Source organism: Acipenser ruthenus, chromosome 13 (genome assembly GCF_902713425.1).
Source record: "Acipenser ruthenus chromosome 13, fAciRut3.2 maternal haplotype, whole genome shotgun sequence".
NCBI lineage: Eukaryota > Metazoa > Chordata > Actinopteri > Acipenseriformes > Acipenseridae > Acipenser > Acipenser ruthenus.
The window spans coordinates 37,334,186-37,361,815 of NC_081201.1; the positions used below are offsets into that span (position 1 = coordinate 37,334,186).

The 27,630-nt window shown below is 35.2% G+C and overlaps 1 protein-coding gene across 4 annotated transcripts; it reads right to left on the reverse strand.

The window, feature by feature from the left end:
• LOC117418228 (STE20-like serine/threonine-protein kinase) lies at positions 1 to 26,741 on the reverse strand. 4 transcript variants are annotated; one of them, XM_034031020.3, is made up of 20 exons: positions 25,721 to 26,741; positions 19,248 to 19,412; positions 16,798 to 16,846; positions 16,377 to 16,526; positions 16,097 to 16,169; positions 15,794 to 15,988; positions 15,436 to 15,517; positions 14,103 to 14,234; positions 12,545 to 13,705; positions 12,280 to 12,410; positions 11,681 to 11,804; positions 11,309 to 11,488; positions 7,543 to 7,635; positions 7,211 to 7,282; positions 4,083 to 4,212; positions 3,812 to 3,936; positions 3,410 to 3,598; positions 3,145 to 3,270; positions 2,862 to 2,975; positions 1 to 2,714 (listed from the first exon to the last, which is right to left on the reverse strand). In XM_034031020.3, exons 1-20 carry the CDS (start codon positions 25,868 to 25,870, stop codon positions 2,574 to 2,576), a joined length of 3,582 nt encoding a protein of 1,193 aa, XP_033886911.1. In that variant the 5' UTR covers positions 25,871 to 26,741; the 3' UTR covers positions 1 to 2,573. The 4 variants fall into 4 exon arrangements, with proteins under 4 accessions (XP_033886911.1, XP_033886914.1, XP_033886912.1 ...); XM_034031023.3 differs by lacking the exon at positions 7,543 to 7,635; XM_034031021.3 differs by lacking the exon at positions 7,211 to 7,282.
• Positions 26,742 to 27,630: the final 889 nt, after the last annotated feature.

Genomic DNA, 27,630 nt, shown 5'->3' on the forward strand with positions numbered 1-27,630 from the left:
TACAGTAAATATTTTTATTTGCAGCAAAAGTATGCCAATAGTCTACAGAAGCATTCAGTTCGTTATAAATCATTTGCTCTCAAAATGCATTGATTTAAAAGTCTTTGATTTTTAAACATTCAGCAATTGCAAAGCCTTCATGTAATCAATCATTCTCAACCAGCAGAACATACACACGTTTAAATTCAAATTATTCAACATATCTTAATTTCAAAAGACTTTTCATGCAATATATAACCCCCATGGTTGCAGAGCAAATCCAGCAGTCAGGAATTAAAAAAACAAAGGAAAAACAAATCTGTACAGCATTCTTCATTTTTAGGTCATTGATGAAAAAGATTACTAACTAGCTTACATTCTGAAACAAAGCGGTACATACAAGGCGATTAGAAAGTAAGTTTACCACATCAACACACGATATCTCATGTTATAAACTTACTTTCTAATCACCCTGTATATTTGTTCCAGCCTTTTAAGCAATCCAAATTAACATATGCTTCAAGCAGTTTGGTTTACATCACTTTAATATGATTGAACAAACTACCAGTGAACATTCATCCATCGCAGAAACACGATCATAACTTTGCACATAAATGTCATATAAAATCTGTGCTTTCCTTAAACAGGCATGGATTGCTTAGTATATAGAGGGCTACAATTTGTTTCAACTTGTTGACCAACCCACCACCCTATCCCATAAAGGCAACTAGAAAAGTAAAATCAGAGTATACCCTTGGTAAAAAGTTAGTGGGGACCAATACAAAAGAAAACTCCAGGGAGAACAATGGCTCCTGAAGTACGGTTGCTGTGCATATCCAAAATGTACAAGATGCAGAATTTTCTCTATAGAAATCTAGAAACACAAGCATTCACTGACCTAGCAAACTATTTTAATTCCCACCCCAAAAATTCTGATCACACTGAGCATTCATGATAAACAAACAAAAAAACACACACGCACATGTAAAAGACAAGGGAAAGGCAAGGCGTTGACCTCATTATTCCCAAATTGTAACTTATATTTGTGTAATGCACTCAGGATAACGATACATGCTATTTGAAATGACAGTCAGTACAATACAATGTTTGTAAGGCTAGTAACTAAAAAAACATGCATTGATAACCTAAAAAACATGCATTGCACCCCCCCTTGTTTCATCTGATGTCTTTAATAATTCACACATGCAAGCAGTGTGTAGAGAATTATTAATGTTGAACAGCATTTTTCTAAAAAAAAAAAAAAAGACCAATTAAAAGACTGAAAGGAATTTTGCGATTGAACCAACAAATCCCAGGTAAAAACTTGAGAGCAATGAAATTTGGGGACGTGGGCAGCTATATACAGCCCACACAAGTTAGTTACAAAATATGATTCATACTGCATATGCTTACGTGATTTGAAACACTGTCATGATATGACTAAAAGCTGATATTCAAATGGTGGAAAAACCTTCCAGGTCTACAAACACAGATACATACAGTTTTACTGTACATTTTCTCCTAGTGTCTGATATGACAGTAAACAGTGAATAATGTTAAAGGATCAAAACCGAATAACTTAAATATATCAAGACATGCATAACATAGAGATTTTTTTTTTCTTAACCAAACTTCTGAAGAAAAAAATGCCATGCAATTACTTGCATGGAAACCAAGTAAAAAATAAATAAAGCTTATAAAAAGTTAGTGCTATATGCAATTAGCATTACTTTTATACCCACGCACACAATGTGCATGTAAATATTTTATTTTGCTTCTTTTCCACTATCAGGAGTGTTTATGTATTATTATAAAACAGCATAATACAGATTTGTTTTTTGTAAAGAAAAGCCATACTTCAAGATTATACACTTTTATACTTTTCCAAAAGTTCAATCTGTTTAAATGAAGACTGGAAACGTAGCCTACCTGTCAGACTAAAATGAAGTCAAGCACCTTACTGCATACTGTACATACATGTTTTTTTCCAGCTACGTTTTGTTTAAAGAACATAAAAGGCCAAATCAGCAAATTAAATTAAGCTCTATAAAAAGCCAGCTCATTGGATCAAATCGTCTTAGGCACTGGTTTCTTACTTATTTTTTTAAGACGAACAAAAGAAGCACATGAAATACTGTTGGGGTATATAAAAGTATTATTAAATGGTACACTGCCCAAGTCGGTTATTCTTTATGTATTTATTTTTGTTTCAGTATAGTTTGCTTTGTACCATTTGCTGCATTTTCAAATTTGCTTATTATTTCTGTATTTTTTAAAGTGCACTACTATGTAAAAACATAGCCTTTTCTAATACAAAGGAACTTTACAGGGTTGGTAGAAGAATTGAAAGTGGGGGAAATACAATAATTTACTTAAAACCTGTGCCAGCTCAGACTTAAATACAAACTTCAGCTTATTCCAGCAATACTAAAGACTGCACGTTTAATTCAAGTGTTCAGATAATTAGACTGCTTGTCATCCATGGAGAAGGTGACTAGCAGCAGAAGTTCCATGATGTTACCATCAGTCTTCTTTGTTTTAAGGGGTGCTCCAGTGGGTTATAATATTGTGACAGCTCCTGTTTTTGGTCATGATCATGTGGAGTGCAGGCTGGGAATGGGGTAGAATTTAGAAATCCGGCTTTGTGCTGAAGGGTTAAGGCATTCCGACTCTCCACTCATCTTGAAAAACACTTCTTGTTCTTGCAGCTTTCTTGCAAATTCTTCTTCCAATGCCTGTGTAAAAATTGTGTAAATGCTTAAAAATCAGTTAATCTAGAATCACACACACAAGTTTATACTAAAAATAACAATGGACCACATGTATAAAATTTTCCCTCTCATCTACACCTAACTGTACATGAAATACAATGGTTTTATTACCTTCTTCCTTGGACGGAGCATCTCTCTCCAGTCTTTCAGCTCCTGACTGTGCTCCTCATCAAGTTCTTTAAGCTTCTGTGTTTCATGTTCAATCAGCAGATGGCACTTCTCATTCTGAAAAATAAACAGCAATTCCGAATTCGTTTTCACTTTAGGAATACAGTTCCTAATCCATTGAACACCCCCACTTGATGAAATATTTTGGTCTCAACATGGGGCAAACTGTTGTCCTCCCTGCCCTGCCCCCCACCCCCCTCTTTTTTTTCAGAGCTGTATATGTTACCTGCAGCTGCTGCAATTCTCTAATATTAGTGTCACATTGTAGTTGAAGATCCCTCATCTGGTTCTCATGTTTCTGATGCTGCTGCAGCCTCTCATTCTTCAGCCTCTTCTCCTCCTGAGTAGCGAACTTTTAGACAGAAACAAAATGATGGATCAAGAAACAACACTTGCAGGTTATTTAGCCACTAGATTCAGAACTATTTTGTAAATGTAAAAAGCAACAAGACAATTTAACATGTTTAAATATGTACTAAATGATTAGCTACCTGTTTGATTTTCTCCCTGTCCTGCTCTGGCGATCCAGATGATGCGATTCGAAGGCTCTTCTTGAACATGGCCATGCGGGTCTTGGCTTCACTGCGCTGGATTTTTGGTAGCCTGCCTCTTTCTTGAGTCTGCCTGCTCTTTAGGTCCTCAATCAATCGTTGGTTATACCTCTGCATCTGCTCCATTTCCTAAAAAATAAATTAGAGAAAAAAAGAAGCAAGGCTTTGTTTAATTCCAGATATCTATTGTAGTTATATGTCTTTTGTTTTATAAACACTAAGGTGACAAAGTGAAAAATGCAGATAGAGTAGTTTATGTACTTAAATGCAATAAATAAAAATGCAACAAACATTTTCAGGACTAAATGCAGTTTTATAACAGCCTTATATACATTTTCCAACCTTTTCATGCCTTTTTAGCAACTGGTGTCTCTGCATAAAGTACTGGTCTTTCAGCTGCTGTTTCAGGAGTTGGTGTTTCTCCTGCAGATGGCGCTCTTCCAGCTCCCATATTGCTGCTTCTCGTGCTGGAATATTCAAGAAAAAAACAGAATCAGTAGAGATAACTGGATACAATGACTTTGCTGGATCTAGCTCAGTTTGTTTATACCCATGAACAGCGATAGGATGGATAAAAAATAATATTGGCCTTAGGTCTCCTTGCAAACCTCACCTCTCATAAGCTGCTGTTTGTGGTTCAAGCAGTCCCGCTCAATGGTGGCAATTTCAAGCTTGTGCTGCTGTATGATTTTCTTTAGGGCTGAATCCAGTTCCTGTTGCTGTTTCTGCAAAAACTCCTGTTCCTGTCACAAACCAGAGAAACAAAAGCTGAGTCTCTGATTGAAGTGAACAAAGATTAAATAGGACAGCCGAAATTATCACAGAGGTGGATTAAAAACAAATGGAACTTAGTGTCACACTACCACAAGCTACAGAAAAATAATTGAAGTTATTTTATTTTTTAATTAGCTGAAATACAAATAAAAAAGAAACACTGATGTTTCTTAGTTGTGCTTATTAAAAACCCAAATTAAGCAACAATGAATAGGCCTGGTACTGGTACTGTTAGAAAACAGTAGGTCCACACCCATGTACGGGACACTTGTATCATGTTTGCAATAATTTGCAGCGATATGTCTTTGAATTCGCCAAATGTTTCACTTATATCCCCCCCCCCCCCACCCGACCCCGACTTCTTGAGCTGCTCCTTTGTTCTAGCTGCCTATCATACGGTAGATGTATAATTAGGGCTTCTGATTTTCGGTTTTAACCGATAAAACCTGATAACACCCCCAATACAAAAAAAAAAAAAGAAAATCTGTGGATAGCCAATAAACACCGGAAAACACCAGAAAAACTGCGGAAATGGTTAATCAATTCACGTTGACTTTACCCTTTTCCCATTAAAAAATAAAACCTACTACAAAATATTAATAAATAGGGCTGTAAATCTACGTTTAATTGACTACACGTTTAAACCCATTGTTAATCTGGTCGTTTAACCGTTTAAACGGCCATAAATTTAATGTTTCACTCATTTCATATATTTCTATATTTTACTTCCAATATTTGAAGTCATATTTTAACCTCGGTTTGTTATTCAAAGCGCGTACCATATAGATCCACTTAAAGACAAACAATGGTAAACATAAAAGCATAAAGGAGGACTGTAAGTTAGCACTATAATGTAATCTATTTTAATAGCATAAAAAAACATTCAGAGTCGATTTTACAATGTACCATTTCTCCAGAAGCTCCATAAAAAGCATGTGTATCCAACATCGAAAAAACATTAAACTTAAAACACAGCGATTACATTTTTAGTTTCACTCGTATATTGTTGGTAGGAACAATGCGGCGCCTGCACTTCATTTTCCAGCATTCCTCTCTTTCACGGCTTCTCGGTTCAACTCGCTTGAATAATTAAAAGCTGTTCTGTAATTGCAGATGTCCGGTTGAACACACACAATAAAATATGGACAAATAAAAAGGTGTAAGCACTTTGTAACAGACATCTTATTCGCCGTTCTTTTTATAAATCAATAAATAGTAGCTACATGTTTTTCTTTTCCAATGTGTTAAGTGTTTTACTGTGGCGTGAATGGAGCCGTGAGGTGCCTTAATCACACAGGCTATTCACTTTACTGAAATAATGTACAGTGCTAAGACTAGGGCCCTATGGAATTCGTGTTATTTTGTTCTGATTCCCTTTTTTTTCTCTTCAAATATGTAAATCTTAAGCTTAATGCTCTACTGCCAAACGCATTTTTTTTTCGCACAGCACTTAATTCTGCATTAATATTCTTTTGATTCAGTCCGTGCTCTCGTTAACACAGACTCCATAGAGCCCTATAGACCTGAAAAAAGGCAATGCGATGGAGGTACACAACAACGCAGGAAGTTGGTCTGCCCTTAATTTATGCAAGACGTATTTAGATTGATCACGTGGAAGAACAGGTCAGGTTTCCTTAAAATGGGAAAACAATACATAGAAAGGATAACATATCTTTGCGGAAAATGCAAAAATAATTTGATAATATATTTTACTGTTAAGTTGCGTTTAAATGTATAATACAAATTTTAAACGAAAATATTTTAATCCATGTTAACCGTTTAAATGTTTAAACCCTTACAGCCCTAATAAATAAATACATATCCCAGTGCTGCAGGGCAATGTCCCGCCTTCCAGACTCGCATCTATCATTGATTTGTTCTGAATACTTTAAACCCGCCCCAACTACTGAGTGACAGCACATTCCTACATTTCTATTGGAGACTCCGCTTTCGAGATTTAAAACAAGGTTACAAATCAGGATGGATGCTTGTTAGCGGGATTTAAAGCTGTATTACAGTTACGATACAGAGGATTTAAAACAGAATTGTGAGGATTTAAAACAGAAATGTACAAAAATGCCTACGCATAAAAACCCCAGAAGAATGTGCCCGTGACCACAGGGATTTCACTGTGGAAGACAGCAAAGGAAAGAAGGTACAACTTAAGTGTGTAAGTACTGTCGAGTTACTACTATACATATTTTGACAGAAAAAAAACGCTCACGCATTTTGGAGAGTAAACGAAAACACAAATTTCATACAGTATATCACAAACGAAAGCCACGAAAAAAAAGATTTACATACAACTCGAAAATAGCTAAAAATAAGCACCGAAAAATACAATTAACAAAACCCAAAAAACAGAAGCCCTATGTATAATACAGTATGCAAGAGCCAGCTCCAGGAGTAAATGTCCTAGATGGCAACAACAAGCTTAAATACTTGTTTCAGTAAAATTAAATTCTGGATCCCTGATATGTTACTCCAAACCTTCAATATAGACTGCTTAACTTGTTTATAATGTTGTATGTTTTTTATGCACAGAAAATTAAAAAAAAAAAAAAAAAAAGAATACAGAAGATGCAATACTCTCATGTGCCACAACAAAACACCCATAGATCTTATGTACTACAGACAATTCCACATACTGCCATTGAACCGATACAGTATACAATATTTTATAAAAAGTTCATAAGCATGTCACATTCAGCTATTGTATAGCAGTAGATGTAAAAAAAAAAAAAAAAAAAAAACTTTTTTTTTTTTTTTTTTTTTTTTTTTTTTTTAAGTAAAAAGGTTTTGTAACCAAAACACACTGAACCCCAAACACAGGAAGGCATCTTTTCATATACAAGTGGTGCAAATTTACCAGTATTTAATCCAAACTACTACAACTAAACAAAAAAGTAAGGCACCCAAAAGGCAGATCAAACAAAACAAAAGGTTTAACAGGGAAGGGAAACTTACATCCTGCATCTGAGCGTTGAAGAGTGTACATGAGGACAACTGAAAAGACTGAATCATAACCTGGGCGACACCCTGTGGATTAAAATAGAATGCACTTCCCATGTGAGCAACAAGGGACAAGAGCAGCAGACTCACACAAACCACCAGCACACCAACGCATACTCACTCATCAGACACTGCAAGCCACTGTAGTGTTACCAGCTTCTAAAGTCTCTATTGTACTGCCCAGATTAAATGAAAAAGGAAAGAGTGTACAGCGCAGAAGATTTTTTTTGTTGCTCAAAGTTGGATCCCATTATTTATTTTTTTTGTGTGAGGGTGACTGTCGTTACCTGAGCATGCTGGAATTTTTCTAGTTCCTCTTTCAAGTGTTTCATGAGCTCTTTTCTCTGCTCTTTGGGTGCATTTTCCACTTCATTTTTTACCTACAGTGAAATCATGCAGATAGTGGGGGGAAAACAATGCTTTTGTAATTGTCACAGCAAACACACAAAGCGAACAGAACTGCAAGGGTTAAGCTGCATCCACACTGAACGCGAGCGAGCAAAGTCGCAGAATGTCAATCCACACCAGACGCGACTTGGAAACAATCCAAAAGACTGGAAATAAATACATGACCCTGCCCGTGCACTCCTATTGGACATACTAGAGATGGGCTGTCCCATTACAAAACAGGTCACGTTTTGATAAAAGGTTACCACACTGACCTCCAGCAACTCCGTTGTAAAATAAAGGTTGGACTTGTAAAATCTATAGATCAGAGTTATTGAACATCCCTCTATATCCAACAGTTTTATTGTTATCGTATATTAGCAGTAATTGTCCAGTTGTAATTGCAGTATTTTTTTTTTTTTTTCTACGTGGTACCAATAGTAGTAGACAGATTTGAAGTCCGGTACATCTCCAGATGTCAGAAGACAGCTGGACAATAGTAGTATAGTTGAACTGATATTTTCAACAAAATGTTATTGTTACACATTTATATATATACAATTTACTGCTATCTCAATTGTGTTTCTTTACAAATTCCTTCTTTGATCCTTTTTGTTTATTAACCAAGTATTTTAAAAGTGCAACTATTATTATATTATTATTATTAACTACATAATCACCATCTTCATTATTAATATTATTAAAGTCTGTGTTATTATGTGCAGGTCACCACTTATCTTGTATTATTTACTTTTATTTAGTTTTTCATTTTAAAACAGTCCGGTGAACTTGACAGAAAATGTTTTATCTCATAATCTTCAAAACTATGTATGAGCTTGGTAATGTTAGGATGTGTCACATAGAATACAAACTGCTGGTATTGCTGGTTTTGTTTTACAACTTATAGAATAGTAGGACCTCGATAATATTTTTGTTTGTTTGGCGAATCTCCACAAAACGTCGCTTTATGCGTTTATAAAGACCACCTTCTTCTCATGGATTTGTCCCACAAAACAATTTAGTTAACAAAACATTATTTATCATAAAAACAAACAAGCCAGAAAAAAAAAAAAAAAAAAAAAGTTGTGTGAATGGGGGACCTTTTTGCTTATTAATAAACCTATTTTTATTCAACTTGCATAATCGGAAAGAAAATGTCTCGGTGCTGCTAAATGCACCACCTGCAAGCCACCCGGGCTTTGTCTTTCTTCTGGATGTCTTTGTAGTCGTTCAATTTACAATCATATAACAGATACTACTGCACCTCATAAATTAACTTTTCGTCGTCCATGATTAACTTGTTTTGAGGCGTGACGTGTTTTGAGGCGTGTCAAGGGTGTTAACCTTGCTTCTGATTGGTCAGTTTCATTCCAGTCGCGTGACAAAAAAAATAGAAACAGGTTCTATTTTAGCGACGCAAAATTCTCTCAAAGCGACTTCACTCGCTGCTGGTGTGGATACTCCCATTTGACTGCAGTGACTTCTAAATTATTTGCTAGCGTCCAGTGTGGATGCAACTTTATGTTAACAAGCTGTAAAGACAGGTGCTGCAAATCCATTTTTTCCATTAGTACTGCTACAGCATGCAAATTAATGTACAACTAGGGATTATTATTATTTTTTTTTTACATTTAATTATAATTATATTACATTCATCACTATTGTCTAAATGCATCCCTGCAAGCTGTTGGCTTACTGGTTAGTTCCCTTGGAGCCATTTAAAACCACTTCACATGCAAGGAAAAATATGCAACATTTGGCTTGTGCCAAATTATTTTAAATTAGTCCAATCTGACATGGGACCCTGTTGGATAAATAGCCTCTCTGCTATACTTGCGTAGATCACAAGACTCTAAACCTTTGTAGTGAGGAAGCCAATGTATCCCAGCAATTATGAAGCAATATATATATATTGATTGAAAATGATGTGCACTACAGGAAAAGAATATAAAGCTCAAACTAATCAAGCAATAATACACCACAAGTTTGTTTTCAAACCACAGAGCAAACCAACAAACTACATCACCACAAGTTAGAACCCATCACCCAAAACAATTCACACACAAAAACACACAAATAAGTATTAGTAACATCATTTTTATAACATTAAGTATAACAAACCATCTAAGATCAACTGTACTAGAGCATAAAAAATTAAATGAACTTTTGAATAGTTTTAAATAAAATTCATAATACATAATTCTTTGTAAAAAAATTTACAGGTTAACTTTTTTCATTTTCACAAAAAGTAATGTTTATTATTTAACAAAACAGTAAAATAAAATAACATTAAAATATAAATATTTTTCATTCTGAAAACATTACTGCCGAGAACTGACACACTGGTAAAACTAAAAAAATCACTGTACTATAGAATAGCAATGGTGCCATTTTCTGCTTGAAGCATTTTGAGCCATAACCAAAAAGCAGAAAATGGTACTTAAGACACCAACAAAACTGTAATGACATTTAGCCAGGCATGAAACTGATTAGACCAGCTCAGTAAAACATTCAATGCTGTGTAACCACAACATTTAGAATAGACAGAAGCCATGGGGAACCTGAGAGGTGAGAATGCTAGTGCCCAAGAGAAGAACATGCATCATTTTAATGTGTTTAAAAGGGTAAGATGGTAGGCGAGTGTACATGTTGTACCTGCTTTTTCAAGTTGTGTGTGATTGTTTAGATGACCTAATGTTTCAGCAAAGGTTAGAAATAAAAAAAAATGTTCTTGTTTGAAGAGAAGCTATGGCACACTCCTTTGTACCAAAAACAGTACAACACTTGCATGTTCCACAGACCTATGTGTGGCTACTATGTGGACGTGCCAGGATGAATTTATATATATATATATATATATATATATATATATATATATATATATATATATATATATATATAAAAATAAAATACATACATACACACACACACACACATATATATATATATATATATATATATATACACATACACGATAGAAACTCAACTTGAAAGAGTCGTGTAAATATAATTTTGTATTTTGGCAAGCCTAGCAACTTGCTCTTGGAAAGAAAAATAAGACATGAAAAGCTTGAAATGAGGACAAGTACTGTATGACCACCAAGAATAGCACAGCAGTTTGAAGAGCTACATGTTAAGAATATTGAATAGTTACTTAGGTTGGTTTTCCACTGAAATGGAAGGATAGGAGGTGTTTACATTTAAGTAATGGATATTCTGAGAAACGTTAAAGACCTACAGCAGAACTCACAATCTTGTTACTCAGCAAGCACTGTCATTAAATTATATATATATATATATATATATATATATATAATAAAATAATAAATGGAAAAGTTACACTGATTTAATTCTATGATGGAGGAAAAAACTAACCTACAATATCAGCTAAAAACAGAAATGTTTTACTATAGGGTGGTAAGATTAATATTAAAAGAGTTAGTATTCTTCTGAAAACTGCCATAAAATGTTATTTTCACCATTAAGGCAACATCAAAGTAGCTTGAAAAAAAATATGCATAAAAAAGGTCACCAACACCAGAGAGCATCACAGCCACCAGCACTGCTAGACCACCACAGACTGTATCCATATTGCAACACGCCATTTTATACACAAGCTTTACATATGAAGCATTAATGCAGTCTGATCTGCCTGAATTTTCCTACCTCCTTTTTGCGGTTTTTCAGCATGTTCTGGAATTTGGACAGTTCCTTCTCTTGTTCTGCTTTGATGCGTTTTGCTTCATCCCGCAGCCGATTTGTATGATCTTGTTCCAGTCGCTCAATTGTCTGTTTCTGTTGTTTCTCTAGGTTTTCGATTTCCTGGTCATACTGACGTTTCTTACTCTGTCAAAATATGAAAATAATTATACATGTTATAAACAAATACTTTTGTTTGTTTGTCTGCTAGAGGGGACTTGGCTAATATGTAGAATCATATATTAAGCTCAACAATCTACAATTATAAATATTGACTCTGATTACTGAACTTTCTACAAGTTTCAATACAATTCCATATTGCCAAGTTTATGTCCTCACCGTCATCTCCTGTTCAAAGCGCCGGAATATCTGCTCACGCTGCTGCTGCAGTTTGTTGCTCAGCTGCTGTTGGGCCCGCTGTTCTTCTTTCTGAAGCAATCTCAGCTCCCGCAGCTCCTGACGTCTACGGTCACAAAATATATATATTTAAAGTTATAGAATGATATATTTTTATTTCTATTGGATTTGTTTTCTATAGTATAAATTAGTGTTCTATTGCCAATACACTTTAACATATAAATGACATCAGGCAACAGATTGCAAAATATAATGTATTTAATATACATCTGTCTGTGTTATGCACTGCTGTCAGTTAGTTGTAATTCACAGTTCGGATCACAACCATTAATTACTTTTTCCGAAAATGGGCTGTGCGTATGTTACAGAAGTTAACCACAAAGTATTACTATTTGTTTATTACAGTGAATTTTTAAGACAGGGATACAAGGCAACACACTTCTGGGAAGTGCTGGCAGCTTAACCAAAGTATTGGTTACTCCTAGTAAGAGAAAATAAAAATTTTACACCTACTCTGCGTCCCAAAAAGTAGTATTTAATGGGCTACATTCATATCTTCTCATGTGAATGTTGCTTCATACCTTAAAAATCTCATTTCTTCATTCTTTGTATCATTATCAGTGACTATTTTTGATGTTGTCACACTGACTTCTACCCCATCAACCATAAATTTACGTGTCTTCTTCAACGTTTTCTTCTGTCTTCTGGTTTCCTAAAATGTAATACATATTTATTTATTCAACAACAACTTACAAGGTTTTATCATGGTATACTTGCAATCATTAAAATGTTAAATGTTGCTTATTTTAAAGTTTACAATGTAAATTCACACACAATGTTTCTTACCTGAAGAGAAATGGATCCCTCCTTGTTTTTGGTTAGAAAGCTTGAGATGGACAAGTTCAGATCAACACTGTTATTATCAGCAGCAGAGCTGCTGCCAGAGTCTGAATCTTTGTCCTTTTCTTTGACTTTCTCAGGCTCAGGCTGATTTGGAGTTTTTGTTTTCTCAGAGCTTTCCGCACTGGCCTTCTGATTAACTACATCGACACTGGGAATGGCTGCTGGCTTTGCTTCCTCTGGGACGGCTGCCTCCTCTTCTTCTTCATCCTTTTCTCTGTCATCACTGATACTGGAAGCTACTGCTACTGTGCTTTCTGGGATTTTTGTTTCATTTTCTACAGCTGTAATGCTTTGGATTTCTTTGCCTGCCTCCTCAGCAGCCTCTTTGTGGGCTTGCTCAGGTGCTGCATCCACAGAAGGCTCCTGAGGATGTTCAATGTTGCTAACCTCGTCTTTTTGCACCTGTTCAGTACAACTCTCACCTGCCACTTGCCCCCTCTCAGGGTTTACTTCTTGAGGTGTTTCTCCTTTATTTATATCTATCTGTGCATTCGCATCAATGGCTTTACAGCCCTCTTCCTCAAGATCCTTATTTTCATTTTCCTTAGCTTCTGCTAGTTTTACAGAAGGTTCTTCCACACATTCAGCTGTTTTAATTCCTTTGGAATCTGCATCTTTCCAACTATTTTCACCTTTGCCATGTTCTTTAGAAATGTCTTTTTCTTCCTCAGTTGTGATTTTTGGTACTTGCTTTACCTCAATTTTTTTCTCTTCTTCGTTTTGTTTGGTTACCTCTTCGGTATCTGCCACAGTGTTTGTCTCAGCTTTTTCTTCCTGTGTAGCACTGGGTAGCTTAGCAATAAGCTCTTCTTTTCCTTCAGCAGTTGCCATTTCTTCTGCCTCAACCAGGAGCTCTTCCCTGCTCATATCTTCAATACTGGTGTCTGAAATGTTGTTCTCATTCAATTTTTCATCCCCCGTCTTATCATCTTCACTGGTGCCTATACCCTCATCTGAGAGTTTGTCGTTGGCTTTGTCCTCAGTACGGTCAGGTTCAATTTTCTCAGACACAGACTCCAGAATTGAAGCAGACTGCGAGAGCTTCTCATCCTCTGAACTTGCAATGCTGGCATCTGATGGTGCGCGCTTGTGTCCAGGCACAAGCTATATGAAAAAGACAACAACAAAAAAGAAGACAGAAAAAAATACTTCAGAGATTTGCAGCACTTAGACCACACAAGCAGACGCACCCTCAATGCTCAATTTACATCTTTATTGATATCATTATCTCGATTTAAGAGAGAGAGAGAGAGAGAGAGAGAGAGATCTCTAATTTAACGACCAATTACAAAAAAAAAATAAAGTACATTTTTACAATCTAACTTAAGGATAGTCAAATCAGACAAACATTAACAAATCTGTGTTGACTTAAATTAGACGTTATTTGATTAAACAAAACTGACATTAAAATCTACCTTCATCTACCTACATTTTTGTAAGATGTTTCTAAGCCGTAAGCAAATCCAATAAGATTCATATGAGTTCCAATTGTTGCACTTACTAGCTGTGGATCGTGTTCTTCGTCCTCCTCCTCTTCTTTACCCTCCTCAATCTCCTCTGTTACCTCTGCTTTAGCCTCTGCTATCAGCTCTCGAAGAGGCTTGTTGTCAACAACACTTGTCACAAATGGATGCTTCAGAACAAAGAAAGAAAAAAAAAAAAAAGATTTTTCAAATAATGTCCAACAAAATTGTCAATTGTGTTATATAAATAATTTTTTCACAAATGTTTTTTTTCCCACTTAAAGCTCTGATCTAACAGATTGTTTGGTGGGGCTTGTGCACCAAAAACTCTTAAATAACCCTAGATGTGATTACCATTCTCGAAAGAGAATACAATAATAAAAACTAAAATGCAAGATAACCCCTACTGTCCAGTACAATTTTTAAATCAGTACAATTTTTAAATATCAAACTAATTTGTTTAAAAAACTATAATGAATATCGATCTTGTGTTAGGGAGATGGCTAATCTTGATGTTGTTAACCAGTATAAATACAGGGAAAAGAAATTAACATTACCTTTAAAAATGCCCTTTAATACCACTGTACTAAATATTAAAAAAAATGCCAAAAGTCCTTTAATAAAATCTTTGGGACACCCAATAATCATTTAGTTAACTGCTACAGTAAAAAAAGGGATTTTAAACTGGCACCAATGTCTTACTTAGCACTAATCTCTGTTAATCCCGTAGATTTTGAAGGTCAATGGAACATTCATAATCTGTCTCAAATCTACACACAGAGGACATGAAAATCTGTAAAACACAATATCCTCCTTAAAGAAACTGATCTACAACCATCTGCTTTTAGAAGTAAATTCTTTGGACCAAAGTTAGTCCAATATTCTTATCTTTGGGAGCCAATTACCCAAAATTACAAAAATGTATTCTTCATTGTTTGTATAATTTAGTTCATGATGATTGTAAAACCGTGGAGACCACTGGCTGATCTACATAAGTGTTCTGAAAGAGCAATAGCATAACAGATGTATTATTCAGAACAAACAAAACATACATTATAACATTTACACAGAAAGATACATACCGGTAGGTACAAATCATACTGTTAACATTACTTAGCCTAATTAAATCAAATGCATTGATCAATATATTAAAAAAAAAAAAAAAAAAACTCAAATACATTCAGCCAAGTATAAGAGATTCTAGAACACTGGGAAATGGATAACGTTTTAATGTAAGCTTTAATCAGGTCTCCCAATTACATATTGCCTTACAACTTTTATAACCTATGCAATAAAATGTATCAGACATTTCTTTAGAGATGATGACAAACTGCAATCTTCATAAACCAAACTTCACATGTATATTATTACCTGTAACAGCTGACAGGCGTTCCATCTGTTGTCTAAATTCTTATCTAAAGCTTTCCTAAGAAAATCCTTGAACTCTGCAGACCTGTGAAGTAGTAACACAAATATTTTTGTAAGGTACATAGTTTTATTATGTCATCATTTTATTCTTTAAAATAATAAGTGCTAGTAAGTTACTGCTGAGGTCCTGAAAATGTTAGAACACCTACTAATAAAGAACAAACACACTATAAATTTACACTCTGGACAAATAATTAAAGGATCTTTAGGTTATGGTATGGTACACATTGTACGATCAGTGTAGAGAAACCAAGTAAATAAAACACAAACATTAAAAACAGTATAAAAAACACATTCTCACCATTTAGATGGCTGTGACAGAGTAGGAGGCTCTGCCTTAGCTATTTTCAGCAAAACTCTCATTGGATTAAGCTCATGATGAGGGGGTTCTATCTCTGCCAATTCAATTAATGTGACACCTAATGACCAAATATCAGCTTTGTAATCGTATGGCCTGTCTTTGGAAGTCTCGCACATTACCACTTCTGGAGCCATCCTGTGAGGAAACACAAAAAAGGATGAAGTATACACATGCAGTAGCATGCAAACGGCATGCATGGTGAAAACAAAACTAAAAACAACCAAACAAACAAAAACAGCTTACCAATATGGTGTTCCAATAAAGGAGTCTCTTCTCTGCAGCGTTTTAGTATTCTTAGCAGATACTCCAAAGTCAGCTGAAAACACATTTAAACTTAAAATACTACATTTGAAATTCGGTAACTACAACTACCCAAAGGTACTGTACTATTTATGAATGCAGAATACATTTGAAGCTGGAACAGTAAACTTAATAAAAGTAATAATTAAACCTGATTAAAACCAACCAACCCTGACAATCATTGCTTCCTGTTTTAGTACCATTAAACTTCTGGTGCTCTTACCAAGTTTAATATCTCCGTCTATTGAAAGAAGAATATTCCCAGCCTTTAGATCTCTGTGAATGACTTTGATATCATGGAGGTAACATAATGCTTCCAAAGTCTGTTTACAAACCACCCGGATCTGTGGCTCTGTTAGAGGCCTCTCCAGCTCTGTAATGAGAAATAAAATAACATACACTTAAGAAAATGTTACCACCTAATCCAGGGATAAGCTAGAGAGATGATTTCACAGGGGAGTGGCATGTATATTATTTGAAATAAGCTTTTCATGTAGAATTATAAAAGCAACTCATTGTGGACCAAAAAAGAATCGACAACTGGTTTCTGATTGTGGGTCATACTGTACTACACATGTGTTGTTAACCAGCTGAAAAATCAATATATAAAATTAAGTAAAAGCAGAAGCAAATGCAATGCTTACCCAACATCACTGCATCTACAGCTCCTCCTGCACAGAACTCGATCAGGATCTGAAGAGAAACAGATACAATTAAGAGATAATCCTTACAAGACAACGAATACATTTCAAATTGTCATTACATGCTTTATAATTTGTTAAAGTAAATAGACCGGCCTAATTCTTTCGAACTTGCAACACTTACCTATTTATTTATTTACTTATTTTAATTGAATGCCCGCTTAGTTATCTGCCCCCATTTTCTCACTAATTTCAAGGTCATCTCACCTCTGTAACCTGACTCCGGAGGAGTGAAGATCAACATCCTTTGTTCCTGCCGTCTAGTTAATTGCCTATTTTCATACAGCAAATTTAAACAGAGGATGTTGCCAAGCTACCGAGCCTGGGTTGGACAGAGTTCAGCCTGACTAGTCTCAGCAGCTCTCACCCGCCATCTGACCAGCAGGGGGCGATCCAGTTCACTCCCAAACAAATGACTTGCACCTGGGCAAGGGAATGCCTTTTACTAGGTTAGCCACTACAGTACTGTCTACTTTAGGTAACATTTATTCATGTATTCTTTTCACAATGCAGGAGCAGCTTTAGCTTCTATTATAAAGGGTTGTGGTTGAAAAATGTTAACATTTCTTCAGAAGCAAACACATTTTCTAAAGACACGCTTGTTTTTAAGTCTGAATTTAATCCCATTTTAAGCTGTCTGAATGCTTTAACAGTGAGCGAGTTAAAGTAACATGTTCAGTCTTAAAGGTTTTACTTCTCTCAATATGTCTCATGATGTAATGCGTTTTATAAGAGGAATCTCACAGCAGCATAATGCAACTTAGGCTTTCAAATAGGATTAGAGTTTCTCGGCATACTGGGTGATTTACACATTCTGTTGTGCATTTAAAGAATCTCCCCATAACTGCTAATTACCAATAGTGTTTTAAAGCAGACTCATTCTGCAATTCCAAATTTCCACATTAAATCACTTTGACTACCATCTACTTTTATACCCAAACTTGTTACTCAATGAAAAAAAGGTGTCCCAGTATAACTGCAAGTAAGGTTTCTACAGTACACATGAGATGTCAAGCTTTATTACTTAAAGACCCACGGGACAGAGTTTAAGACGGATTAATCAGATTCTGCTTTTAAGTCTCTGCAAATGCTTCTTCTTACAGTACAAATAAGATGTGTTTTCATTTACAGTACATCAACCCGTTGGTCTAGTGTACCACAGTGTATGTGTTCAAATTTTTCTTTCATAGAATACTCACTGTTAAGACCCCCTAGTTTCACTTCTGTTAAAAACAGTAGCTAAATAGTTCTTTGTGTACACTATCCACAAAAAACAAAACAAAAGACTTTTGTAGCAATACTGGTAATTCAATGGGGGATCTCTCTCCAGGATGTGTTACTTCTGATATAATAGTTGTCACAGTAATATATTGGAAGATAGAAGGGTTGTGGTTCTCTCACTCACCCACACAGTGGATGTAACCTTTGAAGACCCATTTCTGCAATGCATGCAGTATAACCATATCTACAGTACTGATCAATTGAAGTGGCTTCAATATTTACTGATTTATTTATTACTGCCTTTGGATCTCTGGTGACAGCACTCACTATGCACTATAAGACCTCTTGGGCAACAGTAATACAGTTTCTCTGGCAAATGTAAAAAGAAAAAAGACAAACTGTGCCGAGTGATTCCACTTCAAAAGGAGACCAATACAGACTGAATTGATAGAAGACTTAAATTCCTTGTTGACAGATAAGATTTGTCCCAATGTTACACCAAACACTGCACATTTAAAGGTTGCCTGCCAATGTACTGGATAGAATTACTACATGCCACGAACAGAAGTTCTTTGTTAGAAAATACCATAGTGGCAAATGTACAGCAAACACAGCAACTAGAAATTTTAAACTAAAGCAAAATACATTGAAGTATACTCAAAGTTCTACAGTAAGTAGCAATTTACTGTATTGAGATGCTACAAACGTTGAAACAGACATTTGCATTTTGTCTTTACTAGTATATTTACACAAACCTAATTAAGGCCAGGTGTTCCTTTTTTTTTTTTAATAAAAATGTAGTAGTCGCCAAATGTTTTTATGATTTTTTCTCCCAATCTGGAATAGCCAATTATTTTTAGGCTCAGCTCACCGCTACCACCCCCGCGTTGACTCGGGAGCGGCGAAGACGAACACGTGCTGTCCTCTGAAGCGTGTGCCGTCAGCCCACCGCTTCTTTTTCACACTGCAGGCCCACCATGCGCCGCCCCCTGGGAGCTCCCGTCCACGGTCGGCAGTGGAATAGCCTGGACTCGAACCAGGCTATAGGGTGCATCCTTACCTTTACCTTTAGCCCTGGGTGTTCCTTGTTTTAATGTTTGTGTTAAATCTCTCCTGGAGGATATCATTTTTTTTTTTTTTTTTTTTTTTAAAGATCAAAATCAATTACCTACCCATAGTTTACTTTCGTAGTAGAAGGCATCCAGTAGTTTTACTATGTGCTGATGGTCACACGATGCTAGAATATCAATTTCTATCATGTAGTCTTCAAGCTCCTCTTCTGTCTTTGTATCAATCACCTTGGCTGCAGCAAGGGTCCCAGTTTGTTTATTCTGGGCCTAAAAACAAAACAAAAAAACAAGTCAAATGTAAGAGAACTGAAAATCTGTATAGCCCAATTCAGAAAAATTGGCAAACAATCCTGCATTCAAAAAAATTATTCTTTTAAATACATTAATCTTGTCCTGTTGTAAGAAAAGAATATACTTAAAATACTTACTTAGAAATAAATCTAAATACTGTGTTCATTATGTACAGCTAGAAACAAGCAGCTGCTTTTATTAATTATAATTGGTGTGGGACAAAATTTAGATACTATAGTTAACAGAAAAGAAGCATCTTTGAAATGTATTTACCTGTTAAGGCTTTGAAGTATAACAACTCTAATAGGCCATTAGAGTTGCCTGCTAGTAATACTTTCAATCACTTAAATAACTATTACTGGAATAATTAGATACTTTAACTTCAAAAAGCCTCTGCAGTCATATGAATACAGTTGGAGATTAAACTAAGAACTTTCAATTAAACTTTGGATAAGAACAGTCACTGTGAATCTGACACTGAAGAAAGCTGGATCTTTGTGCTAGCTGACAGGGATCTGGCTTAGAGAGGCCCTAAATAATATATTTTTTTATTTCTTCAAATTTCACAGTAGGACAAGGCCTGTAGGATCAGATAATTTCAAACATATCAAATAATATATTGGTTACACCTCTATAATTAGAACATACAAGTTTTTCTTATTTATCAATCACTATAAAACATATTTAGTGGGCTTGTGAATTCCGGTAGGCGTTCTTCAATATGTGTAGAAATCAGAATGGCAGAACAGATTTGCATCAGTTGAAACGTGTTTTTGTTGTTTTTAAATAAATAAATAAATAAATAAATAAATAAATAAGTAATTCTCTAAATATAAATTAATATATATATATATATATATATATATATATATATATATATATATATATATAATATTAAAATGTGTACAATTAACCCTCATAAAGGTAACCTGGGGTCTATTCAGACCCCACGGTGCTTTAGTATCAGTTATGTGGATCTAGTGACTTGATTTTTGTTTCCTTTCAGGTAGTTGTCAGGCACTGTTACACTACTGTTTCACTTACTAGGAGACAGATGAGCTCATTGGGCGTCTTATCCGTTTTGCATAGCATAAACAACACATATCAAATGATGGCTAGAAGTAAAGGAAAAGCAAAATAAAGTGTTCATATACACATTCATTTACTCCAGTTGTTAGTTGTATGTTGTTTTATTGCTGGGGTCTGGTTGGACCCAGGTTACCAGGAAAGTCAGTTTTCCAATGTGTCCTTATGAGGTTTAAAATGGGAAATGCTATGTTCTTTCCTGTGTGTTCCCAAGGAACTGTTCTTTCCAGAGCTACTGTCAGCTATGTAAAACCAGACTTCCTTTCTTTCAACATTCAAGACAAGACGGAAATGTATCTTTTGATACAGCCCCTTTTAAAAAGTTGAGCTTACACACCAGTCTTTAGAAAACGGATCAGCTGCTGTTCACATACAGTACATTAACAGAATTGTGAAAATCATTTGAGGGATGCATTTAATAATTAAAAATGCAGAATATTTTTACAGTCACACTGGATTACAGTAAATCCATATTTTGCTTATGTTCATTTTTTACATCTCAGAAGCTGGAAGTGAAACTGCTGGTCAGTACTTGCATGAAAGACCAGTACAGAAATGCAAGCTACAGTTTAGGAAAGTGTTGGTGGTTTACAGTAGTAGTAGATTATTTCCTTGTGCTGATCTACAGCGAGCGAGATAAATTCCATAATGTTAAAGATTTAGTGCACAAGCACCGCTCTAATCTTTTCAGAAGCAACCAGAATCTTACCTTTGTTGAAAAATAAACAAATGAAATGGTATAAATCTACTAAAAATAAAAAAAGGGAATTAAACATTGAGTTATACATTGATATTAGTTGCCGTTCTAAATAAACTGTACCTTACTGTAAATAATGTAGAAAAATGAGCATTGTGTTTCATTTCCTGCACCACAGTGCAGTAGCACTTCCCTCACTTACTCAAGACTAACTTTAGCTATGCTTTGAGGTCATTATTTGGAAAGCCTGACTCCTTAACACACTAAAAGGAAAGGGAGGGTTAATTTCTCATTCTATATTTATCTAACTTGTTATTTACACAAGCGTTATGCCATTCTCTGTGTGTGAGTAAGCCAACTCCTTTTAGTATCTATGATGTTATCATCACAAAAATAAGCACCAAACAAAACTCCTCAATTTACAGGTTTTTTTATTTAAGTTTACTTTCCAGCAATGGAATCTACATTTGGAAAGGTAAAATGATCTAATTCCCAGCTAATCTTTAGAAGTTTCACTTGCTTATTAGTCACAGATACAGTACAACCTGGAACACAAGTGTACAGTAAAATAACATTTAAAAAATGATTAATTTGCTTTAGTAAGTATTTTATTCTTCACATTTTTGCATCTGGCTAAACAGCAGTAAAAACATTTCAGCCCTAGAGGGTTGCCAGGTCATAATTTTTTTGAAGACAAATCTCATGTTGCCTTTAATTGAACAATTGCAGATAAGTAAGGATAAGATTTTGGCATTGTGATTTTTAGTACTTTTCACAGGTGAATTGCGAAAAAAAAAATAATTCATGGAAAAGTCACCAAATAATGTAGCTTTAGCTACATCAACATACACAAGAGCTTTTAAATAGTAGGCTACACCAAAACCAATAATGAAGATTTTTTCTTTTGACTGCTGACAAGTTTAAATGTTACTTTATTATTATTATTATTATTATTATTATTATTATTATTATTATTATTATTGTTATTATTATTATTATTATTATTATTAGACACCCTTATCCAGGGCGACTTACAGTCATAAACAAAAATACATTTCAAGAATCACAGTACAAGTATTAATACAATTAAGAGCAAGATAAAATACAATGACTTCGGTTCTAGCAAGTACAAGTATATGACAAAATACGATTCAATAACGGAGCAGATAACAGTGTCAGTGATAGTTACATCAGGATATAATTAAATACAAAATACTACAGATTAAATAACACTTGTGACAGATTACAGTACTCTAAAGTACGGGATTGAATGCAGTAAAATAGGGAGCAGATAAGAGCAAGTAAAGCGCATTAAGGAAGAGTGATAAAGTGTCCAGAGGGAGAAGAGGAGTTCTACAGGTGCTGTCTGAAGAGGTGAGTCTTGAGGAGGCACCAGAAGGTGGTCAGGGACTGGGCAGTCCTGACATCTGTAGGAAGGTCATTCCACCACTGCGGGGCGAGGGTGGAGAAGGAGCGGGCTCTGGAGGCAGGGGAGCGTAGAGGAGGTACAGCCATTTTGTACTTTAGAGTACAAAACTTTCACACCAATGTAACATTCTTTTGGAATACAGTATTGTACGATGCAGGCTTTCACACCGGCCGCGTACTAGTGAAATAAACTGTGTTCCTATTTCTCGGTGTGTGTCCGGCGTAAAATGTACTGGACCCTGATGCCCCCGATAAAACAAGGGAGTGGTTGTACAGTATTTGTTAGCCTACTTGTTTTTCTATGGGTCTCTCGCTATATCACGGCCCTCGATATATAGCGGATTTATATTGGACCCCGACACCGATGATATATGGAATGGATGGTGTATTTTGTTTAGCAATGTTTAGTTTTAGAGAAAGTGAGTATTTATTTTCAGCAGACTACTTGGGTACGCTACATTGTATGAAAAAAAAGTTTCAAGAAATAAAATGCAAGTATTAATATTATTTGAAGATGCAAGCCCACTTTTTTGTTTAAAAAAATTAACAAGCGCTGTATGTATGGGAAGATCACAACTGAGTTTACAGTAACATATGATCTGTGTTCATTTACATGCTCACTCAGCTGCAAAATACAAATGTCATTTGCTGACGATATAGCTACACGTAAATGCTGCGTGCATACACAACCAAACAATTTGCAGACACTCGCATATTTGTATTTTCAGTGCACGATAGACTGCATTTTTAAAAGGGAATAAAGGCAGTGCCTATCCAAATGTGTTTTTACATCCATTTCCAAGATTTCACTGACTTTTGTTCAAATTCACGATTTTCACGACCACGATTACAAAATGTATAAAGAAAATATAAAATTATTTAAATAGTGTAAAGGCACAGTCTTCCTGGCAACAAATGCCCAAAGTATTGGAAGATATAGACAAGTTATTTTTTGTATCTAGACACAGAGAAGAGGTGGGTTAATTTTGGATCACTGCCTCAACTTCAGATATTACACACTGCTGTTTAGGTAATACCTTCAGTTGCATAAAATAGAGGCTGCTCTACCAGAGACATCAATATTGAACAAAGAAAGAATACAGCAGATATTAAAATGATTCAAGTCAGGCAAGATGTTGCCATTGGGAGTATATTTTAATGATAATTCAGCTGGGTACAGATCATTAGAATATCTGATATTGTGTTTCATGGACCCTAAAAAAGAAAAAAAAAAAACTTGCCCAGATTCAGATAATTTAGCCATAATAAAGAACAAACTCAACATTTAGTAAATAGAAACCTATCAAACATTTTCATCATGTTTTTACACCAACTACAATCTACAAGAAACACCTTCCATAAGAACATTCTGCAGAATCTTCAAGTTGTGCCACCACTGGCAGAGTGAAGAAGACTACACTGTCTTTGTGGTTTGAATGTTTCTCACCACTTAACAATATGGTATCTGTTACAACCAGATTGTTCAGCCATATAATGCTTAATACTTGAACCTGTCAAACTGGCACCTCAGCTTTCTTTCACTGATCAACTTCAGTACGAACAAATATCCCTGTGTTTTTTTTACACAACCCATACAAATGATGTGCAAGCAATGTAACCGTAGCACTCTACTTCAAAAGGTGAAAAGAAATCAGCATGATTCTGCATATTCCTAGGATCCTGCAGACTGCAACACCCTTTCATAATGCACATTAGCAGTACTGTTAGTGTTGCTTCACAAAGCTGCACTGTAAACTATATTTATTTCCTTTTCCTAATTTTGTTCTGAAAGACACAGTTCCCCTGCAGTTATTTTTTTTTAAAGAGGTTTTTACCTTAAATGCCCAAGTTGAGTGAGTATATATGTACAATTCTTGTAAAACATTATCAGTGTAACAAACACCACAGGTTCCTCAGCTACAAAACCTGTAGATAACACTTGTTAACCTTGTAGTGCTGCAGCCAACATTTAGCTTAACTATAAAGGTTCAGGGGAAGAAGCCTGTGTCCCTACATTTAGTTTTAAATTATGTTTGTGGATGTAAACAATTAATAAATAGAGAGTCAATTTACGGAAGAAATCTTAGAATTATAATAATTTACAATAAAAAAAAACTGTGCAGGCTTAAATTAACAGTGAATGACATACCCATTGTTAAAAAAACGTGCAATAAAAGGAAAAAAATAATAATTCATGTTGATAATTCATGTTGATAAAAATAATTCATGTTGATCTGCTCAAACCATGTTTGAGGATATTTCACATGACAATTGGAGAAAACAGCTCATTTATATTGACCTTGGGTGGTCAATATAAATTGTACTTTACTGCAAGCCCTTGTGGCACCTCCTCAATAAGGTACCCAATGGCCAACACATTTGTTATCCAGGTATGGTACCCAATCATTTGTCAAATAGTATGGGACCTTTGACCCACCTTCTCAATAAATGAATAACCCCAATGCATTGCCAGGTGTACATACTACAACAATACAAGTGACATACAGTAACATCCTGGCAAAACGCACTATTGAAACATGAGTCCCAGGGCTAGAGGATTACATCAGTGCCTCCCTCTACGTGACTGTAGACTAAAGCTTGAGGCCACTTTTTCAAGTCAGGTACAATGAAACAATGACCACTTAAATAAAAGAAAAGGTTCTCGCAGTGGGATCCATTGTTTTAAATGTAACGACTGCTCAGGGAGGTAGATTAAGGTTTTATGATTTTACAGGATGAAGGATTCTCAAAAGAGAATTTAACCTCAGACACAACATGGTGTAGAGAGGGAAGCAAATGTGGGAACCACCCACATAGACTACAAACAATAAAAAAAAACGAGTCAGGCCTGCCGGGTTTTTTTATTATTATAATTATGATAAGCTTTCACATAAAAGTAAACTAGGCACACACTTATCATGAGCTGATATAGGACATTTGCAAAAGCTATTTGGCTACACCAGTGAGTAGCTGGATCTGTTGAACTGCCAACCAATCCTCGTACTGAATTTATATATATCATGGCTTACAGAAATAATTCATCATCAAACTGGTGTAATAAGTGAACTCTTACCTTGTACACTTTTCCAAAGGCACCATCTCCCAGTTCTCCAATGATTTCCCAGAAGTCTTCGGGATTTACATCCCTGTTGACATGTTCATATTGTTTTTTCTTCTTTTCCCCTCCCAACTTAAAAATCTTGCGAAAGTTGAAAAATGACATTTTCTAGGTGTTTTACTTTAAGTTTATTTTTTAAAATGTATCCAGCGAGTGATCTTGGCATTTATTTGAGCTATATATCACGTATAAATATTTGTATTACAAATAATATTACTTAAAAAAAAGTACACCATGTTTAACTATGCAAATAAATATAAAAATCTCATGACACCGACTTGGTTTTTCTCTGGCATGTAGCAGATAAACGAGTAAAGAAAAATATTTAAAATGTACCCTAACTAAAATTGATGCTTTGGTTTTAACCAAAACAAAAAGAAAAAACAATCACTGTATATTTTCATTAGGTTCCTGTATATGATCATAAAAACGCATTCAAGTCTCTGGTTAGACAGTGAATATCGCAAGAGGTCCTCCTCCTTCACCCAGTTGGCAATAACGGTGTTAAAAGCTTACATGTAAACGAAGCTCTGTGGAATTTAGGATTATAAAACTAAACAAAACGAACAGTTAAAACATAAAGCCTGTAACTCCCGTCTCCAGCCGTTCTCCCTCAGTGAGCAATGCTGTTGGGGGAGCGGCTGCTGACCCTCAGCTCCGGAGACAGACACGGACAGCCGGGTGCTCCGGCCCAAACCCGAATGGAGCAGTTTCTTTTCCTTTCTCCCAATGTGGAAAATAAAATAAACACAAAATAGGGAGACGTCAATCCTGTGACGGTTTAAAATCCATAGCCAGCGATATTCTTGTTTTCCAATTATTACTTCCAATTTGTACTAGCAAGCTCGTCACAGTAGACGTTTTTTTCCCCTCCTCCCGGAGACAACAACTTCGTCTCCGCTTGTTCACGGAACGGCAAGCTTGGTTTCGCGCAGCCGCTGTCACCCTCCTGTGCTCTTCTGCGAGCTCGTGCTAATAGGTTGCGGGCACGCACACGGCGATACTTTTTTTTTTTTTTTGCCAGCGAAAACCCAGTCAGATTTTGGAAGTCACCTCTGTTTTTTGTTTGTTTATTTTATTTTTGTGTTTTGTGCTATTGTTGTTAAAATTGCTCTAGCAACGTTTTTCAGTATTTTTTTTTTCACTTTGCAAAATAATTAAAATACTAGACAGTTGGGAATTTGCCCAAGTGGAATTTGCTGAAATTAAAATCATTTGCATTGAGATCCACATATCATTTTGGCTTTAAAATCATGCTAATTTTTCAAAATTTACAAAGAAAGAATTGGATAGTATCTAAGAGATGCTTTTAGTTCTGATCAGAAAATAGGCGTAAGACTCACTGAAAAATAACACTTTGAGAATTAGCACCATACATTTATTTGTAAAATGAAGGATGATGGAATACATAGAACATATATAATCTCCCAAAATATCATTTAGAACTGGGTTGATAATACACTGAATAAATTGAAAACATTTGCGATTTACATATGCGTTCATCTTTTCAAATTTTGTGGTCACATGTAAAATCTATCCAAAGACCATTCCCAATAGGAGGCATGTAAAGTCACATCAAGGCTAGAAAAACAAAACACGCAAACATGTATTGGTATAGTACCGGTATGTATTTTATCAGCCTGTATTAAAAATGTTAAAATATTTAATAATTTCCATATCTATATGCAAATTAGTGTTACAATGCTGCCTATTATCTCCTATATCAAATTATAGTCATGAATGTTGTTTTTATTATTTATATTACATTTTTTAAATATTATGTTGTTAAATGCACCTGTTTTATTTTGAAATAGAAATTATTTGATGGAATTAGTACCAATAGCTTTGAAAAATAATGCAAAAAA

Coding starts and splice junctions, on each gene's coding strand:
- LOC117418228 (XM_034031020.3), bottom strand. CDS start 25,870: ATGTCATTTTTCAACTTTCGCAAGATTTTTAAGTTGGGAGGGGAAAAG. Junction 15,518..15,793: donor CTGTCACAGCCATCTAAATG/GTGAGAATGTGT, acceptor ACTACTTCACAG/GTCTGCAGAGTTCAAGGATT. Junction 11,805..12,279: donor GAAGAAATGAGATTTTTAAG/GTATGAAGCAAC, acceptor TTGTGACCGTAG/ACGTCAGGAGCTGCGGGAGC.